The sequence below is a fragment of the Camelus ferus genome, chromosome X (assembly GCF_009834535.1).
Source record: "Camelus ferus isolate YT-003-E chromosome X, BCGSAC_Cfer_1.0, whole genome shotgun sequence".
Taxonomy (NCBI): domain Eukaryota; kingdom Metazoa; phylum Chordata; class Mammalia; order Artiodactyla; family Camelidae; genus Camelus; species Camelus ferus.
The window spans coordinates 12,053,200-12,074,068 of NC_045732.1; the positions used below are offsets into that span (position 1 = coordinate 12,053,200).

At 51.5% G+C, this 20,869-nt stretch overlaps 1 protein-coding gene across 1 annotated transcript in view; it reads left to right on the top strand.

Annotated features, from left to right (window-relative positions):
- The first annotated feature begins 3,164 nt into the window (after positions 1 to 3,164).
- The window catches only part of MXRA5 (matrix remodeling associated 5), a 29,842-nt gene continuing 12,137 nt past the window's right edge, over positions 3,165 to 20,869 (top strand). Inside the window, 5 exon segments of the mRNA XM_032475805.1 lie at positions 3,165 to 3,916; positions 6,424 to 6,639; positions 11,732 to 11,861; positions 12,050 to 12,440; positions 15,734 to 20,701. Coding sequence (XP_032331696.1) covers positions 3,870 to 3,916; positions 6,424 to 6,639; positions 11,732 to 11,861; positions 12,050 to 12,440; positions 15,734 to 20,701 — 5,752 coding nt within the window. The 5' untranslated portion in view covers positions 3,165 to 3,869.

Below are 20,869 nucleotides of genomic sequence, written 5' to 3' on the forward strand. Positions count from 1 at the left end.
GGAACCAAAGGGACCCACACCGTGCGTGCAGATGATAACTAAGCTGAAACTCGAAGCTGCCACGTGCTTCTACCTGCCTCTCCTCCGGTCGTCAGCCTTTTCTGGGCTCCAACCTGTGACACAGTAAAGCAAGGAAGGAGAAGGGAAGAGGCGTTGTCTGCCTACAACACACACCTGTACTGACGGCCCTGCCGGTCGGTGTTTCCTCTTCCCTGACGTGCACGGACAATGGACGGTCACCCGACCCAAGGATGTCTTGTCTGTTTTCAGGAAAGGCTGAAACTCTCTCCATAACTTATCTGTTGCCTATTAAGGAGGCTGGCCCTTCCAGTTCACGAAAGAGGCATGTTTCCGAAGAATTAGGAACCTTACCTGGTGTTTTGAATGCATCCACAGGTGAGAGGAATACTCCGAGACCTTTCCTTAGGAGACCCACTGAGGGGCTGGGTCTCACCAGCCTTCATAGCTCAGAAGCAGCTTTTAATGACCTTCCATTAGAACTTTTAGGGCAGCTACTATGTGAAATCCCGTAGAAGCGAGTTGTTTTCTCTTCCTAGAGGTGGGGAGCATGCCTGGAGGAAGGAAACTCAGCATCCATGCAGACCAAGACGCTTTGTCAAGAAAGAAAAAAATATATCTTGACCCTTCCTGGAATTTTAAATAGCCACCATCACAGAAGGTCTCTCTGAAGGAAATATTTTCACGTCGATGGAGAGATCCCCTTGTAATCTTTATTTTGAAAAGCGAGCTGGGTGTCGGTTTCAGACAAACAGCCGCCCAGAGCTGACGTCTTCAAAGGGACGCCCCAGGACGGGCTGCTTTCTTACTCTGTGGTACAGAGGAAAGAGGGAGCTGCCATTCCAACATCTTATCCACCGGCCGTTGGTTCTCTGCCTAATGGAACTGGAAGACCCAGCACAGAAGAGCGTGTGTCTGTCTGTGCCTTCCCGCCTTCCCTTGTTCTAGCTGCTTCTGGTTCAGATAAGGGGCAGGGGTGGAGACACACTTTCCAACGTGCCAAGACATCCCTTTCCGCGTGCTCCCCACGATGGGTCAGGCTGAGGTCACGTCTATAAACGATGCTTTTTTCCTGTAGGTTGCTACCCCCCTGGCTGAGCAGAATTTTCTCCAGCCTCCCCACCTCCAAAATCATTTCTGTTATTCAGAGATCTGGGGAGTTCCTCTGACATGTAGTTCTTTTGTTTTTTTCCCCTCTTCATGCTATTCTATTTAAAATCACGCTGCCGAGAAAATCTGGAAGCATTTTGGTAAATGCAATGGAACGGGAGACTTCCACCGCCCGTGGTAGGAAGGAACGAAATAAAACAAAAACTACCCCCTGATTTTCAGAGCGAGTGCCAGTAGCCTGTACTCTCATTTAAGGTTTACCCTAGACAGACTGGGGGCACGACTCACACGGAGCCTTCCTAAAAGTCTGTTTCTGCTCAAATAAAGATACAGCCCCACTGGCTATTAGCCCACCCCTGGGATTTCCCAGCTATGCAAGTAGACATTTCCTGTGCAGACTTCTTTTTCTGTTTTTTTCCTTCCTCCCCAGTCATCCTACAATAGCTAGGGTCAGCTCGCCTTCTGTGTATGGACAGCAGCCTGTGCTGCACTCACGTGATGCAACATTTACTTTTATGAACCCCCCGCTCAGCAAAGAACCCCGTCATTCCGCGGTGACGCCCAGCCTCCCTTGGAACGTGAAACTCTCCCATTCAAGAGTCAGAGCCTTTCAGAACTTCAGCTCATGCGAGAACTAGGCACTCGGTCCCCAGAGATCCTGCCAGGGGGCAGGGGTGGGGGGTTTCCATATGTCGCCCTATAATTAGACAAGGGCAAGTACCTGGCCATAATGCAAGCGAAGGGCCGTGTGCATGGGCCTGAATGTTGGTAAGTGCTATGAGATGGAAGCTGGGGAAGAGATTATCCATCAATGGTAGGGAAGGGACAATGACTGGACAAAAACAAGTACCTCAACATGACGACGTGCATGGACATTGAAGGAGGAGGAGAGGAAGGAGGAGAAGGAGGAAGAGGGATCTGCCACCATCCCCTCAAAGCCAGGGACATCAGCAGACACCAGGTCCCGGGGACAGGCTGGCAAGACCCTCCCGTGTCATGTGTCGCCCGTGGACAGCCTTCAGAATTGTTTCCAGGACGATGGCACCCTCCAAGTTCTGCTGACCCACTGGAGGTTGAACAAAGAAAGAGTGGGCGGAGGAAGAGGCAGGCGGGAGCTGAGACATGACCACCCATTCCGCAGCACTGAGAAGGGGCAGGTCGCTGGGCCCAGAGCTTCTTAGGAGTCAGAATCCACTGGACTTGGAGGCCTGTTGCACTTCAAGGTCCTGCAGGAGAGGCACCTGGGGACCGAGACCTGAGTTTCCAGTTGAGCTGAGTAGGTGGACGGCAGTGCCGTGAACAAGGATCAGGAGATATTCCGGGGGGGGGGTGGTGGTGGTGGGGGCACAGGTTTCTGATAAATACAATCAAAGGATTTTGGGAATGCCGAGAAAAAGGACTCCCAAAGCCAGTCCCTGGAAATACGTCCACACATACAATTGAAAAACAAACCTATAGAATCAGCAAATGGACCCACTTACGAACCAGACCTATTAATGGCCTGCCCCGTGGACGCTGCCTTGGGCCAGGGCAGTGAGGAATTCCCAGACACTTCTTAGGAGAAACCAAGCCAGTCCAGACTCTGCACCTCAGCAGCAAGTCGTCTTAAGATTCATTTCCAGGCACCTCCTCACAGCCCTTGGCCGGGCGCCAGGCGGCCCAGCCGGCTCAGTCAGGACACCTGGAAGGGTCCCTTCGTGGATGCTGGCCCGGGACACCCCTGGTTTTTCTCTTCGCAGTGGGAGCTCTAAGCCCGTCTCAGCTCTGCCCAGGTGGGCTTGCTGACGACCGTCCTCACCTGACCCCCTTCCCCACCTTTCTCAGCTCTGATTCCTCCTGGGCGCCAGGACCCCGCCTTCTTTGCCCCTCCCCTGCTGCCTGAGGGACGTGCACCACCCTCCCCAGCCTGTTTCCTGCCCTCTGCACAGGCCCTTCTCACTTGCCCCAGCGAGTATCACCAGGCTCCCCAAAGTTCCCGGCCCCAGCCCAGCCCCCTCAGGCTCTCCAAATAGGAGAAGAGCATCCACCTTTTTTTTTTTTTTCTTTTGGCAGGAGGATTCTGGCAGGGGGAGGGAAGCTGGCGGCCAGGAGCTACGGGAGAGGCGGGAGGGCGTGGCCGCGGGGCTCACGTTGCAGCCGCGCCTGCAGCTCGGGGGATGCCGGCGGGGCGCAGCCGGCTCCCGCCAGCACTCGGGTTCCGAGGCTCCGCCAGAGGAAACCCCGTCCCGCCCGGGGGAGTGCAAACTCGCTTCCTCCTCTCCTCCCCGGAGGGCAACACACCGTCTCCAACTCTGCCGGGAAGAGCGCTCTGGGTGCGGACTTTGGGCTGCAGCTCGCCCCGCGCCCCCAGCTTCTGCGCCTCGGCCGGCTCCTCGGACTTGCCCTGGGACTGGAGACGTTCCTTCCCGCAGCCGCGCGCCTTCGGCCCCGGCGGTTCCTCCCGCCGGCGCGGGCGAGGCGTGCCCGCTCCGGACGCAGCGCCATGAGCGGCGGAGAGGAGGGCTGAGCGCAGAGCGGCGCGGCCAGGGTCCCTGGGCTGCGGCCCGCGCCCTGTGTCCCCGGGGTGGGGCAGGGTGGGGGTGGGCCGAGGCGTGCACTCGGGGAAGTCTCTCGGCGCCGGGAATAAAAGGGAGCCGGCTCGCCTTGCGGCGCTGGGAAGCCGCCCTGCCTCGCCCCCAGCGCCGGGAAGGGCATGGCCCCGGCGGACCCCCGGCGGTGACTCGCGCGCCCCGGCCCCGCGGATGCTCTGGGCGCACGGCTCCCGTGTGTCGCGGCTTCCGAAGGACAGGTGAGGACCGAGCGCGGCCAGGGCGCCCGGGGGCGGGGTGGGGTGGGTGGTGCTGGCTCTGTCTGCAGAGGGTGGAAAGAGTTGGGGGCGGCCAAAGGAGGGACTCTGCTGGGTTTGGGACGAGAGGGGAGGCGAACAGACACGTCGAACTGTTAATCTTGGCACCACGTCAAAGGGCTGAGGGGGCTGTTACCCTCCAGGGGAGAAGCTGGCGGCATCTTGCGGGAAGGTGCGTGGAGCAGGTCTAAGGAACGCTAACCCTTTCTCTTACCCCTCTCCGAGCGACCCCTCGCTCAGGCACCCCCGGTTTCCAGGGAGTCACCAGCCGGATCTCCAAGTAAAACCGGCTGCGCTCTTGGGTTGGTGGGGGGAGAAGCCACTTTTGCGGAGCCTCTTAACAAATTCCTCAGGTTCCCGGCACTAAAACCCTCTCCCCCGTTCCTCACCTCTCCCCCACCCCGACCCCGCTCCTCCTCCTCCCCTGGAACAGAGAGACGGAAAGCCCCCGGGGGTAGCGGGGTGGCTGAGCCGCGCGGAAGCTGGGTAAGTCGCCATCTGGGACAGTGTCCGGCTCCCAGGCCTCGGAGGTCTGCAGGGCCGCCGGGCCGCGCCCCGGGAAGGCGTTGGAGCGGCCGCCGGCAGCCCGCCGGGGGCGCAGGGCCACGCGCCCAGCCGCTGCAGGTTGTCCCCCGCCGGCGGGGAGGAAGGCCGAGCGCCGCGAGCCACGGCCCCGGCTTCCCGGGGCTCGCCGGGCGTGCCCGGCGGTCCTGCAGGCTTGGGGCGCCTTCCCTCGCGGCCTCGGGGCTAGGGTTCCCTGGGGCGCGTTCCTGCGAACTTCCGAGGGGACCTGCGTGGAAGGCGGGGCGGAGAGCGAGGCTGCGGAGGAGGCAGCGGGCCGTCGGGGCCAGGCCCGCCGGCGGGCGCACGGCGCGGGCCGCGAAGCCCTTGGCAGAAGCCCCGCGCGGAGGTCAAGCGCGCGGGCGGGAGCGGGGGAGGCGCGGGCTCGGAGAGCGAGGAAACCGCTCTCCGCGGGGCTTCGGGAGCCGGTTCGCCCCAGGGCGCGGAGGAGGAGCCTCAATGTGTGTGTTTCTTTTCTTTTCTTTTTTCTATTTTTTTTTTTTTGCAAAGCTGCCTGCACCGTCAGCTCCTTCTGGGCAGCTGAAAGGCGAGACGCGTACAGGCTTAAGGGTGTATCTATTTCGAGGTCCTGTAAAGGATGGAAAAGCTGCGGATTGGGGATGCCCGTGCCGCGTGTGATCCGATGGAGAGCTTATGATCAGAAGTTAGGGGTTGCCCAGAGCAGGGGCGAACGGACGGGCGCGTTTCTCTACGCTGTTCTTTACTGCCCGTGTGCATTACCCCTTTCTAAATAAATCTAGTGCAAGAGTTGACAAAAATATCCCACGATGAAGGCCAGAATGGATGCATGAAAAAAATAATCGCTGACGTTCTAAAGGAGGTAGCTGATGCTAATACTTACCTGACCATCTTTTTCCTTCCTCCCTCCCTCCCTCCTTCCCTCCCTCCCTGCCTTCCTCCCTTCCTCCCTCCCTCCCTCCCTTCCTTCCTTCCTTCCTCCCTCCCTCCCTCCTTCCTTCCTTACCTCCCTCCCTTCTCCCTCCCTCCCTTCCTTCCTCCCTCCTTCCCTCCCTTCCTTTCTTCCCCTTCTCTTTCTTTCTTCTTCTGCTTTTTGTCCTCTTGATCATATTTTTGTTGGCCTGAAGATTCTTAGTCAGGCACTTTCCGTCGTCTATCCGATAGCAGATTTTTCAAGGATTTCCCCCAAACTTTCTCCCTGATAAACAGTGACAGTGAACCAGCTCAACGTTCTGGTTCTTCCAAGAAAAAAAGTTTTTTAAACAGAGTAAACAAACCCACAGACAATGGAATGAATTTGGCTTTAGCGAATGCCTCTGTAAGCACGTTTAAGAAGATATAATTAAAACTTTAAAGGATGTCATTGAAAGAAGGAAGCAGTCCTGATAGCAAATTGAGATGCTTTCTGTTCACGTATGTACAATATATTAATGGCTCGGAATTAACATTATAGGTGGACACATATGTATTTTTATTATTTATTATGGAAACATAAATGTATCTCTTGTCTCTATACAAACACAAATATACATATATATATATATATACACACATTTATACTAATACATATTTGTGTGTAAATATACATTTATACAAGTATATATTTGTATATGTTTGTGTATCTTTGTGGGTGTCTGTGTCGGTGTGTGTATTGCGTATGCTCTCACAACGTAGTGAGAGTCCCAAATCGCAGTATCCAAGTCAAGAATGGAGGTTACGTTTTACAGTAACGATGAACGTTAATGGCGAAAGATTTTTTTTTTTTAATTGTTTTATGTTTCTTGACGCAGATGTTCTGCTTTTGGGGGAAGTTGCATCCCACAATGCACGGTGCAAGTAAAATCTGCTGAAAATACAGACGTGCTCCCTTGGCACTAAGCGCCTCTGGTTTTGTGGTTCCCCCCCAACAGGTGTTCTGGGATAACGCCCCCCGACAAGATGCCAACGCGGGCGCCGTGGCAAGCACTCTCCGTGGTGCTGATTCTGCTCTGGGGACACCCGCGCGCCACGCTCGCCTGTCCTCACCCTTGTGCCTGCTACGTTCCCAGCGAGGTCCACTGCACATTTCGCTCCTTGGCTTCAGTGCCCGCCGGGATCTCTAAACATGTGGAAAGGATCAATTTGGGGTTTGTACCGCATTCTTTGTGAGCAATTTCAGCCTCCTCGCGTGCGTGTTTGTTTGGTTTTCCGAACGTGTCTGTGCATTCGCGCAACGGCAGATGTATCCTCCTTCATTCGTCCCCCTGTTTTGAGTTATCTGCTCCTATCTGCACTGAATCACGGGGACGTGTGTAACTGGTCTTTTGGGGGGGCTGTCATCTGAATTGATCCACCAGCCACAGCCTCCATCACAAGGCTTAATAATGAACCGTCATGGACAACTTCAGTTCCTCTATAAGTCTCCTTTGATAACAATTCTTCAGTACAGCTGCAGATGCGAACGCATATGACACACAGATAAATACACTCACAGTATTTAAGTAGACCTCAGAAACTACTAGAGAATAATAATTTTTTTTTTAAAAAAGGATGAATCAGACATTTCTGACACCTTGTAAGTTACCCTCATGATGCGATTTTGACTCTGATGAAATAAGAGTTCTTTCAGATTCTGCCTTTGGAAAACATTGATGTCTTTGGAACAGATATTTCTGTGCAGCATTTCAAGGAGGATTTTTCTATTTTTATTCTGTTTTAGACACATCGATGCTCTCTATGCCTCAGTGTGAGTTGCTGTGAATTGTAGCTGCCTCATGTACCATTTTCATACTTGACAATCACTCGTACAATGTTAATAGCGAACAATCACTTTGGACTCCTTCAGCAAAATATATTTGCCACTTTCTACCATCTATAAAGCAACAAAACGATTAAGGGTTTGAGGAGTAGCCACCATGGGGACATTTTAGAGAAATGGCCAAGCTTGAGTCAATGAACAAAAAGCCATAAATGTGCCTCGATATCTTTGAGTAGAGAGTTTTTTTTTTAAATTCTCATATTTATTCATTATAAAGTCCAGCAGTAAAATAAAAGAATGAGAAGTTAAGACAATAAGATAGAACCTTCCCTCATCCATAGCAACAGACCATTAAATAACTTTCTCCAAAAAATGTTGACAAACTTTACAGTGTGATTATCTGAAACTCTAACCAGAAGGATGAAAGCTCTTTGCCAGAAGAGGGGCAATTAACAGTTTTTTTTTTTTACAGCTTTTAAACCAGTTCCTGTTCGTACAATCGTACAGTTTATTAAGAAGAGGAACTTGCTTTGAATCAGGGTAAAATGGGTCATGCTAGGTTTGTGGGAAGGAAAATGGAGTTTGTGTGTGATTTCTCTTCTCTCTTACACCTCCTGGTGTGCAAAATGCCTCTGCCTACGAATTGTGTCTTCCGCGGGCCGTTTCTTAGCATAGTGCCCCACTTCCTGGGTTACCCACTTAATCCCTCAATTCTGACCCCTTTGCAGGGCACAGAATGGGGGGTCCTGTCAGATAGGCCATAGGGGGCCCCCTAAAAAGGGTAGGGGTGAGGGTGTGACTCCTGCCTAAGAGGCATGAATACCTCACCTGTTGTGTGTTGGGGGTCTGGGCTGTCAGGTTGGAACTGGGTTTGGGGAAGATACTGCAGGCACCCTAAAAAAAAAAGTTTAACTGATGGCTCTAGTCGTGCAAAGACCTATAAACTGTATCTGTCAAGCTGTTTGCATCTCATTCACATTGTTCAAGATGACTTTCTTCTGCCCAGCTTTAAATTGCCGTGCTCTGTAAGTGGGGGCACTTAAGTAGCGTTTCAATTAGAACACAGTTTTTGGAGGTTTCATTTCAAACAATGGATGGTGAACACGATGCGTTATGGTATCTTAAAGGCATTGCCCCTGGGAAGAAATTTAGATACCAAAATGCTTCTTTTTCGTACTGCGGCCAATAGTATCTTGAGATGGTTTTGTATTGTGTTAGAGATAGAATGGGGGGGGGGGACAAGTAAGGAATAGCTTCACTGCGCCAAATCTATGACTTCCATCTGGCTTAATTTGTAACATGATTCAGTGTGTCACATTTTTAAATCACTCTTATAATGTCACAGCACTGTTTCTGAAAATCAGTCTCAAAGTAGAAAATGAGGCATTGTGCATTCTGTTGGGGAAAAAAAGGGGGAAGGAAAAAAGAAACAAGATCAATGTTTACTACAGATAGAACTCAGGATCTGCACTGTCTTTTAGCAGTCGGCAAAGGGTTTAAAACTCTCAAGGAATGAGGGATTCTTGGCAGAGCACTAATGGAATTTTTCATTCCCACACACATTTTTTTTAGGGTTCTCATTCAGCATTGAAAGAACATTGGTTTTTCCTGTTTCGACAGCCCCAAAAAGCTTTCTCAAAAATTATCTTCCAAATATTTCTGAGTACGAAAAACAATCATCCACTTAATGTCTAATTTATAGACCTTTAAAGATTCTTTTTCCCCCTTGATGAAAAGATGACTTTTGATGACATCTTTCTGGAATTTCCCACATGCCCATACTGCTTTTTGTTTTTTTATTTTAAATTTTACTTCAGATTTTATTTTAAATTTAAATTTTATTTTAAATTTTACTTTATTTTAAATTTAAATTTATTTTAAATTTTACTAGATACTCATGGATATCCATGAAGCAGTTTTACATATATTTATTTTTCTTTCTTTTTTTTATTGAGATATCACTGACCTATACCATTATGAGTTTCAGGTGTACAACATAGTGATTCCATATGTGTGTTTCTTGCAAAACCATCCTGTATTTCTGATATTAAGAAACCATTTCATCTAGGTGGTTATGTAGTCACTAATTGCCAATCAACAGATGAGGAAGGTAAAGAGGTAATCAATTACAGAACGGGGCTGTATCCCAGGTCTTCTCAGCCCCCATCAAATTCTCTTCCTTGAATGCCACGTGAATTTCCCCATCTCTCTGGTGGTTTTTACACAGACGCAGAGAGAATTCATCCCCACCCCTCAGGTGTGGAGGGAGACGGAATCACCTCCTCCGCTTGGCATTCAGGTGCTTCCCTTGCCTTTTGTGTGTCCCAGAAAAGTTCCTCCATTCTTATGTCTGACACCAACAACACTTGCATCTGTAGCTCTTGGATGTCTCTTAAAGACAAGCACCAAGAAGATAATATAGGGGAAAATCCTGTAGGATTTATATAGGTGATAGATAGATGATAGGTACATAGATAGATAGATAGATAGATTAGATGGACAGATGGATAGATTCATGGATGGATGGATGAATGGATAGGTAGGTAGATAGACAAATAGATTAGATAGATCGATAGGTAGGTAGGTAGATAGATAGAATGGATGGATGGATGGACGGATAGATAGGTAGGTAGATAGATAGATAGATAGATAGATAGATAGATAGATAGATAGATAGATAGATAGATATGATGGATGGATGGATGGTTGGGTGGATAGAAAGACAGATAGACAGACTGACCAACACTCTCTCATGCTAAGGCAGTTTCCACTCCTGATATTTGAGGCTGAGTTACTCTCTGTGTTGGGCCCGTCCTCTGCATTGTAGGATGCTGAGCAGGGTCCCTGTTTTCCACCCACCAGGTGCCACTCACACACCCCAGCCAGTTGTGACACCCCCAAAATATCTCCAGACCTCGTCCAATGTCCACAGTAGAACTGTTAACTCTCCAAGTTCTTTGCTGTTTGCGTCGGAGGTGGAACCCTCTGCCGCCTTTCTGTCCCGCGGACTTGCTGAGGATAAAGGCCTGCTTGTCCCTGTCGCTTGATTTGTTCTCTGCTGAATCCTCTGATCAGGGTTTCTTAACTGGGCCATTTCTCTGTAGTATTTTACCTCTTACCCATCAAAGAGAGCAGAGGTCAGCTGAGAAGACCCAGGAGCAAGGCACTACAGAGGAACGGGGTTGGCAGGGCTCTCCATATAATGGTCCATTGACCGCATGAGTCAAAATGAGAAACAAGAAACGTGATTACCTTTTATGATATTTCCCCGTCATGCGCAATTTTGGATCCTTCTAGTGGTACCCTAAGAGGATGGGGTACATGTCATTCCATATGAAGTTTCCTTTGCCTGCCTTGGTCTCATTAAAACAATGCAGTGATGAAAAGCGTTCTTTGAAGAGTCAGAAGCAATTGAGGTGAGCGGTTTTTGCGGTCGAAGGTCATGTTGCCTGCACTCAGCCAGCATTTATAGCGGAAAGGTGCTTCCTAAGGCTGGCTCTTAGGGGAGTAATTACCCAGCTAAAAATTGGGATCCGCTTTGAGGCTCATGGGTGTTGATGAGAAAAACTGGACCTGGCTGTCATCTGCTGAGTTAGCTATGAGCTCTTCGTGTCCTCTGCAGACATAGTTCCTTTTATTTAGGTGACGAGGGGAAACAACAAATGGTGTTACGATAGGTGTGTTTCACTTGAGCAGAAGCACTGACCCAGCGTAACTGCCCGACAACAGAGCAGAGTCCAGGATTCTCCATTCATCTTGTAATTCATTCTCCAGGGATTAACGTTGGGGATTCTCCGGTGCCACTAGCAACGGCGGAGAAACGAGGAATTTATGTCCCAGTCAAGGAAGCATCAATTGTCTAGGCGGAACCAAAACCCAGAACACACCAGGATGTTTACAAACAACTTAAATCATCCATCGGAACCGGCAACTCGTTTCTGTGAAGTCGGGGTGGCCTTGTTCACCTGCCAAACATTTCACTTTGGTTCTTTATCGTAGAGAATCTCCTTCTCTCATTATATGCAAGACTGCTTTTGATGCCTGTTTTATTTTTTTTTGTTTCTTTGGTTTTTGGTCCATTTTTTAACATTTTTTTATTGATTTATAGTCAGTTTACAATTTTTTTTTTGTCCATTTGGCTGGCTATATGTCTTTGGTATGATTCCCAATCGCAAGCAGAATTTCCAATGAGGGGCCGTTTCCACCAGCTTCCTTCAAAAGCCTAAATCCCACCAACCACATTAGCATTCACCAAGTCAGAATTCCCAGCCTCGAATATGCCTTAACTGAATGAAAGCCGGTTAAAACAATGGGTCTGTTTCCTTCCCACCTTAGACAAGGACACTGAAGACAGGAATGTGCTTTGAGAATGGTACCGTTACAACGTTTTGCTTCGTTGCCCCCTGGGCAGGCTGGGAGATCCTCCCCAGACGGGACTGACGAAGTCAGTATGTCTGATTGCCGTGTTTTATATTTTCTAGGTTCAATAGCATACAGGCCTTGTCAGAAACCTCGTTTGCGGGACTGACCAAGTTGGAGCTGCTGATGATTCACGGCAACGACATTCCCAGCATCCCCGATGGGGCTTTAAGAGACCTCACGTCTCTCCAGGTAAACCCGGACGTTATGAGTGACATTGATTGCAGCCTGTAGGACCACGAAGAAGGGACTGAATGAAACAGCATTTAAAAAAAAAAATGAGCTTAATGTCATTCGTTTCCTGCCCTTTGTTCTGGTTTTTGTTTTTGTTTTTGTTTTTGAATTATACACAGGATTTTTCGCCCTCCCTGTCTTTGCAGGTCTTCAAGTTCAGCTACAATAAGCTTCGAGTGATCACGGGGCAGACCCTGCAGGGCCTCTGGAATTTAATGAGGCTCCACGTCGACCACAACAAGATCGAGTTCATCCACCCGCAAGCTTTCAGCGGCTTAACGTCCCTACGGCTCGTCCACCTGGAGGGGAACATGCTCCAGCAGCTCCACCCCGCCACGTTCTCCACGTTCTCCTTTCTGGATTATTTCAGACTCTCCACCGTCAGGCACCTCTACTTGGCGGAGAACAGGATGAGAACCCTCCCCGCTGGCATGCTCCAGAACATGCCACTGCTGGAGAACCTTTACCTGCACGGGAATCCGTGGTCCTGTGATTGTGAGATGAGGTGGTTCCTGGAATGGGATGCGAAGTCCAAAGGTAAGAACAGCCAGTGTGACTCCTGGATGCCCTCTCCTTACCGTTCTGGAAACATTCCTTTCTCCAGCATGCCGGTGTTGCTCCGTCTTGGGTCGGCTTAAATCCCATCCCCAAATCAGCGAGGCAGGAAATGTTATAACTTAAATGTCAAGACACCCCCCCCATTGCATAATTCAAATGTGTGTGTCATTTAGCAGAACATAGAGTAACCATCATTTAATCGACCACAGACCGTTGACCATGGTTGGCATAGAATGGGTGTCTGGAGCATTATCTTTAACCGTGGGCTACAGCTAAAGGTGAGATTTTTCTGTGCATCCATGTCCTATGGGAAATACTCAACGATGCTTGGAAAAGAGAAGGCTGGGCGTGGCTGTGAGATTATGATCTTATTACGGGGGAAGACAGGTGTTCTGTATTGATCCAGAGAACAACCACAGAAACCAGGATTGACATGTAGACGTTGCAAGAGAGGATTTTGAATCAAAATAAAGATTCTCTTTCCCACCCCCTTCTCCAAGCCCCACATGGGAACCCAGTCCTCAGAGCCCGTTAGGTTTACCATCTCTGAGTCTCTTTGTCCGTTTCCGTCCCCACCGCCACCAGCCTGGGGCTGCCTCCTTTCTTAGGTGTCTAAGGATGCACGTGGAGCATTCTGAGCGGGTTTTACTGTGACGTTGATGGATCACATTCCTCTTGAATCAACGCCTGCTCAGGGCAGTGGTCAGAACACATTTTTCACTGGTTTTTCACTGGTTTCCACCCAAGCCCCATGCTCCTGCAAGGGGCTGGCACCACTGTCCTGTGTATTCACCCAGTTCCATCTGCACTGCTCTCCTTTCTGTCCCTTGCACTGTCTGAACCCATTTCCAACTCACCGTCGCTGGACTGGTTCAACATCTGGCAAGAATACTCTTCTGCTGGATGCTCAAGGAGCTGGCTTCTTTTCAGCATTTGCATCTTCACTGAAAGTTCTCCTCTGAGAGGCTCTCCTATCCTGAATTTTGACTTAGCCTCTCAGCCTGTGTGCATCTGGGGACTTCTGGCACACCCACCTCATGTCACAGTTTAACTTAGGCACTGACGGTGGTCAGGTGGTGCCCCCCCCAACCCCGTGGATTGGTGGAGACTGTCAGGTGGTGTCATCTGTCGCTCCACTGCAAATCTGACATCAGATTTGCTCAACCAGGCAAGCGATGGGGAAAGACAGTAACATACCCACTGCTTCATAGTCTCAACCAGAAATGTCACATGTCACTTCCATTCCTAGGTCAGTGCTTAAACCCCCGTAGGTCTGGGCATGGAGAAGGGTGGGGCGTGCTGAAAATCCTTTGGGAGACTCATTTCCCAGCAGAAACACTACAGTATGGAAATGGAATCGTGAAGCTTTTTCAGTCAGCAAGACATAGTCATTCTGGAGATTCACGTGTGTGCCTTTGTGTGCGTGTGTGTGCATGTATGTCTCTATATGTTTGTGTGTTTCCTCTGTGTGTATGTGCGGTGTGTATTATATTTGTTTGTCTCATATTTGTGTGTGTGTGTGTGTCTGTGTTGGGGGAGGTATGTGAAGCCATCATATTTGCAAATTGGGGTTTTTGCTTTGAACAATGCATGGAAAACCCATGTTCAGTGACGCAGAAGTAAATAGGGTGACACCAGCTAGAAGGTTTATAATACTCCGAGTCACAGACTGATGGGATGTTGGCTGGTTTGTTCCCAGTGGGATTAGATTAAACAAGTAGGCAGGTACCACGAAGACTGTCCAAAAAAAAAAAAAAAAATCTTCGTCTTCTACTCTCCCCAATAGGAGAGATGAGGGCAGCAGTGACTAATACAGAAAAGCCATGAGACGTCCAGCAGGGAAGAAAACATAAGATGGCTCTACAAATGTCCGTTTCAGGGGTCTCTTTACCATTCAGATAGACATAGTCAAGTAGGGCGTTGGGTGTGGGGCTCAGGAGGATGTGTTTGGACGGCAGCTGCACATGTGGAACTCATCGGTGGTGGGTGGATGCTAATTGAATCCATGCACGTGGGCGAGGCTGTCTACGGTGAGGGCAGACCAAGAAGTGGGAAGCGCTTAGACCGAATCAAGGAACGCTTCATCCCTAATGTGTTGGCCGGAGAAGGAGAAAATTCTGGAGGATTTGGTGTCCCAGAAGCCAAGCGTGGAACATGAATCCAAAAAAAAAAGTAATCACTGCCTGAAATGAAAAATTCCAGCAAAAGAAATAATTATAAAAGGTAGACACGGTTCATGCCAAAGTTTGGTCCTGCAACCTGGAAATATTTTCGTGGGTTGCAGTTCCTTATGCAGATTCTCCTGGACCTTTGTAAAAGGTAAATTGTATAATATCTGTGAATAGAGATTCTTTTTTAAAAATTTTTGAAGGATAATTTATTTACAATGTTTTCTTAATTTTAAGGGTACAGCAAAGTGATTCATTATATTTATCTATCTACCTATCTATCCATATATTCTTTCTCAGATTCTTTTGCTTTGTAGGTTCTTACAAGATGTTGAATATAGTTCCCTGTGCTGTACAGAAGGTCCTTGTTGTTTATGTATTTTATATAAAGTAATTTGTGTTTGCTAATCGCAAACTCCAAATTTGTTCCTCCCCTCTCCCTTTCCCTTTTGGAGACTGTAAGTTTGTTTTCTATGTCTGTGAGTCTCTTTCTGTTTTGTAAATAAGATCACTTGAGTCATTTGTTTTAGATTCCACATATACATGATATCATATGATATTTGTCTTTCTCTGTCTTAGTTCACTTAGTATGATCATCTCCAGGTCCATCCATGTTGTTAAAAATGGCATGATTTCATTCTTTTTTATGTCTGAGTAGTATTCCACTGTATATATACACCACTTCCTCTTTATCCAGTCACCTGTCGATGGACATTTAGGTTACTTCCATGACTTCCATATTTATAAATAGTGCTGCCACGAACATTGGGGTGCATGTATCTTTTCGAATTACAGTTTTCTCCAGATACATGCCTGGGAGTGGGATTGCAAGATTCTTTTTTAACTAAAAAAAAAAATACCTTTTAAAAAAGTACTCATTACTCATGTTCAAGAAGTGACAGAAGCCGGGTAAGTTACCACACACTGCGCTAAATGGGTTGAAAGTCCGAGGTGACGTCGGAGAGGCAAGGTGGGCAAAGCATTAAATCATTCTGGAAATGCAGCCCCCGCCCCCAGGTGAGAAAACTGCAGATGAGGGCTTTATCCTCTGGCCGTTCTCCGGTCCCCTGACTTACGGGGTGTGTGTTCGATTATGTGTTTCAGGCATTCTGAAGTGTAAGAAGGACAAAGCTTACGAAGGGGGTCAGCTGTGTTCCATGTGCTCCAGCCCCGAGAAGCTGCACAAACAGGAGATTCAGAAGCTGAAGGACATCACGTGTCAGAAGCCGTCCATAGAGTCCCCTCTGAGGCAGAACAGGAGCAGGGGTAGCGAGGAAGAGCAGGACGCAGAGGAGGACAGTGACAACCAGTTCCCCTTGGAGGGCTTCCAGTATCCCCCGTGGAACGTTTCTCTGAATATGAGCGACGAACACGGGAACACAGTGAGCTTGGCCTGTGACATCAAGAAGCCGATGGACTTGTACAAGATACACTTGAACCAAACGGACCCTCAGGAGCTGGAAATAAATGCGACTGTCGCCTTGGACTTTGAGTGTCCGATGACTCGGGAAACGTACGAGAAGCTGTGGAAGCTGATCGCCTACTACAGCGAGGTTCCTGTCAAGCTGCACCGAGAACTCGCGCTCGGGAAAGACCCCCGACTCGGCTACCAGTACAGGCAGGATGCGGACGACGACACGCTCTACTACACGGGCGTCAGAGCCCACGTCCTTACGGAGCCAGAGTGGGTCATGCAGCCGTCCATCCACATCCAACTCAACCGGCGTCAGAGCACGGCCAAAACGGTGCTGCTGTCCTATTCGTCTCAGCACGCCCTCACCGTGTCCGCCAAAGACGCGCGGCAGGCCCGGAGCATGAGCTGGGTGATGATCGAGCCTGGCAGAGCCGTGCAGAGAGCCCAGACGGTCTTGGAAGGGAGCCCGTGCCAGCTGAGCTGCAATGTGAAGGCTTCCGAGAGCCCGTCCATCTTCTGGGTGTTCCCGGATGGCTCCGTCCTGAAAGCACCGGTGGAGGATGAGCACGGCAGGTTCTCCATCCTCACCAGCGGCTGGCTGAAGATCAAATCCACGGAGCAGTCGGACGCCGGCCTGTACCAGTGCATCGCTCGGGTGAGGGGTGAAACGGATCAGATGGTGTACAGGGTCCTTGTGCAGACGCCTGCCACGCCGCCCCCCGATGGACATACGGTGACCGTTCAGAAGGACCCAGGGGAGTCGGTGATGCTGCCTTGCCGTGCGCTGGCCATACCCGAAGCCCAGATTAGCTGGATCCTCCCAAACAGAAGGATAGTTAACGATATGGCTAACACGTCCCACGCGTACATGTTGGCAGATGGAACTCTTTCCATCCCAAAGGTCCAAGGCAGCGACAGTGGTTACTACAGGTGCGTGGCGGTCAACCAGCAAGGGGCAGACCATTTTACTGTAGGGGTCACGGTCCACAAGAAAGGATCTGGCAGGTCATCCAAAAGAGGCAGGCGCCCAGGTGGGAAGACTCTTCCTGGGGGAAGGGGAGACGTCGTGGAGGACGAAGGGGGATCCGGCGTGGCAGACGGAGACAACGTGTCCAGGATGGCGCTGCTGCACCCAAAGGACCAAGAGATGTCCCTTAAAACAAAAGACGACGGAGGTATCCCCGGAGGTCAGAAAGCCAAGAAGGGGCGAAGGAAACTGAAACCCTGGAAGAGTTCTGAAAAGGAGCCGGAGACAAACGTCGCTGAAGGTCGCAGGGTGTTTGAGGCCAGACGGAGAATAAACGTGGCCAACAAACAGATTAACCCGGAGCACTGGGCAGACATTTTAGCCAGAGTACGCGGGAGAAACCCGCCTAAGGGAACAGAAGTACCCCCGGTCGTGAAGAGCACCACCCTTCCAGCGGTGAGTCAACAGGTGACGTCCCTTTCGCCCGCCGTGCGTGCCCCATCAGCATCGCCTGTGCGGACCGCGACCAGCGTTGAAGAGTCCTCAGGAGATGCACCTTTCTTTGGGGAGGAAGAGCAGGCGTCTAGCGCTGTTTCCTCCACCAAGACAGCTCCAGTCGAACATGGCCACGACGGGGCAATCCCCGCCGAGCCCCACGTGACAAGCACGCGCCCGGAAGGACTTAGCGACGACGAGTTTTCTGCGAAGACCAAGGCTGCGGCCCCCACTGCAGTTGACTTGAAGTGGGCCGCAAGCACAACGGCTTACCAGTCCTCTGCTACTCGGTCGAGCCTGGGCGTGGTCCACGGAGAGCCCACCACTGGCAACGAAGCCACGGGGCGCTGGTCTGCACGAGACGCTGGAGCCGAGCCGGAGCGTACGCCCAAGGAGTATGAGTCGCCCCTGGACGCCACCTCCTTGGCCGAGTCTGAAACGGTGCCCAGCTCTTACCCAGATCTGGAGACGAATTCAGCACCAGGTGGGGCTAAGAGGAACGTCTTGACCACTACGGACGTGACTGCAGCCCCCACGCCGGGGGTCGCTGACTCCAGGATGCCCGAGCCACTCGAAGACCCCACTTTAGGAGAGCCAGGTGTCCCAGCAGAAGCGCAGCTACAGGAGCAGACAGATGACCCGCAGCTTCTGGAAAACGGTTCGAGCCCTCAGGGCCACCCGCTGATGGAAAAGGGCAGAGAGGGGGGTTCTCAGACACGGCGGGGCGGGGGTCTGCATGAGGGAGACGCCGTGGACTCCAGAAGTGCTGAGAGCAGGAGGCGAGGCGCTGAGCCTTCCCCTCCGCTTGACCCTGCGCTGGAGGTGACGGACACCGTCGCTCCCTTCCAGCATCCCAGGGGAACCACGCGTGGCCCTCTGTGGGACGCGGGCGCCACAACGGTAGCAACGATGCTGATGCCACCCCAAACGGCCACTTCACCACCGGCCCTGACCTCTCACGCTTCTCGAAAGAGGCCCAACGGCAGGAGACGACTTCGCCCCCACAGGTTCCGGCAGCGGCACAGACAAAGCCAGCCCACGACGCTCGCCCCGGGGGAGACCTTTTCTGCTCCACCAACGACGCGCGTACCCGAAATGCAGACTCCAAACCAAGCGGCCAGTTTGCCGGTTCCTGCGACCGCGGTTGACAGCACGGCTGGAACAGCAAAACAACTGGATGTGGAGAAGCACACAGAACCCGCATCCAAGGGGACATACGCACGCCGGAAACACGGCAAGAGGCCGAACAAACATCGGTACCCCACGTCCACAGACGGTCCTCCAGCTTCTGCGTCCAAGCCCAGCCCTGCCCCAGAAGACAGACACAAACACGTCGTCACCCCCAGTTCAGAAGCTGTCCCTTCATCGACAGCCATCTCTCTCCCAACGGGGGGCCCACATGAGATGAGCAGAGTGGAAGATTATAGGACAACCACCACGAAAGTAAATCTGTCTCATGATAAACTGCAAGGGACAATTCCTGTATCAGATGGAAGGGAAATTAAGAACTATGAGGTCACAACCATCCGTGGCTACGAAACTGACAGGCTTGTCCCTGGCGAGTCCATCACGGACGTGGCGTCCCCTTCTGGGGCCGAGGTCTCCACGGTGGGAGGATTTAAGGCAGGATCCTGTCCTTTTGGCTTTGAAGGGAACGCGAGCTGCAACCCCCCCACGTCGGCCCGGCCTGAGAGGCTGCGGACAGACCGCACCGTCGCCAGCTCTTCAAAAACTCTTACAGACTCGCCCCTTTTAAAAGAGCTGCAGGACGTAGATTCTCCTGCTGAGTTTTCACCTTTGCCTGCCACCTCTGCGCTGTTGCCGCAGGAAGACGTCACCAGTTCGACGCCTCCCTCAAGCGTGAAACTAGAGGCGTCTTCAAACCAGGCAGAAACCAGCCTCAGGGAGGAGGGTCATCCCGCAACCACTCCAGCCATGACCCAGTCCGAAATTCGACCCCAGAGTCAAGTGTCGCCACCGTCCCCAGCGGAGCAGCCGGCATCCCCCAGCGTCCCATCCACAACCCCCGTGTCTTTGGCACAAACCAGCACGAATCCCACGCCTCTCACTCCAAGACCGTCGCCGACATCAAGAGCTTCCAAAGACAACGCCCCCTTCAACCATGTGGGGGTCCCAGGAGCCCGAACGCCGTCCGTGCCTACTGAAGGAACACCGCGTACGTTGAGGCCAAATGAGTTTTCCAGCCGGGACAAACCTAACTTCACTCCAAAGCAGGAGTTAGGAAAGGAAGCGTTTGACGGTAGAACCAGGAACGTTCTTCCACCACGTGGCCCAGATGCGAGCGCCCAAGTGTTCCAGCCACCTGCCAGAGTTCCCGACAGGGTGCTCCCTCCCAGAGGGACGGTGAGGCCACCACCGCCTGTGGCCACACAAAGCTCCCTGAGACACTTTGTGCCTTCCCAGGCCCCTCGGCACCTGACCAGCAAACCGGAAGCCACCGCATCTCCGTCGAGGGCTCGGCCAGAGCACAGGCATGTTACAACCCCAAAATGGTCAAGCACGACAGCTCCCGTGGTTCCGTTGCCCGGGTCCAAACCGGACCTTCCCAGTTCATCAGCGGACCGTGCAGCTGGCCGATTCAGCGGCAAGTCCAAGCTGTTCGGCAGTAACAGCCTCCCCGATGTGAGGGACCCTGCTGGCAAGCCCCCAAGTGCGAGAGCTCCTCACTACTCCAACGGAAGGTTGCCTTTCTTTTTCAACAGGACCCTCTCTTTCCCGCAGTTGGGAGTCACTCCGAAGCCCCAGATACCCACCTCTCCTGCCCCAGCGATGAGAGAGAGGAAGGTCAACCCAGGCCCCTACAACAGGATCCATTCTCAGAGCGTCACTCACGTGGATTTCGGTCCCCCGGCACCTCCGGTATTACATCCTCCCCGGACCGCGGCGCCGCCCTCGACCAACGTCCAGAGCGTCCCTCTGGTCTACTCTACCCGGAGCCCCATCCCCACCTTGACGCCTTCCGTCCAACCTTCCAGAAGCTTCCATCAGAGCAGCTCAAAGCTTTTCTCTGCCGGGGGACTTCCTGCGTCCAAGTTCTGGGTGCCTGGGGAAAAGCCCCAGATCGTCACCAAGTTCCCCCAGACCGTGTCTGTCATCGCTGAGACCGACGTTGTGTTCCCGTGCGAGGCAACGGGGAAACCCAAGCCCTTTGTTACTTGGACCAAGGTCTCCACAGGTAGGGGATTTGAACGTCTGCATTTTAACTAGGGCTTGTGTAAGGGGTTGTCTTGAGTCTGGGACTCCAGGTAGAACCACAGACTCTGGGGAAAGGACAGGTAGATGGGACAGGAAGGGACGTCTGAGAAGCCATCAACAGACATATTCCTTTACGAGAAACGGGAAG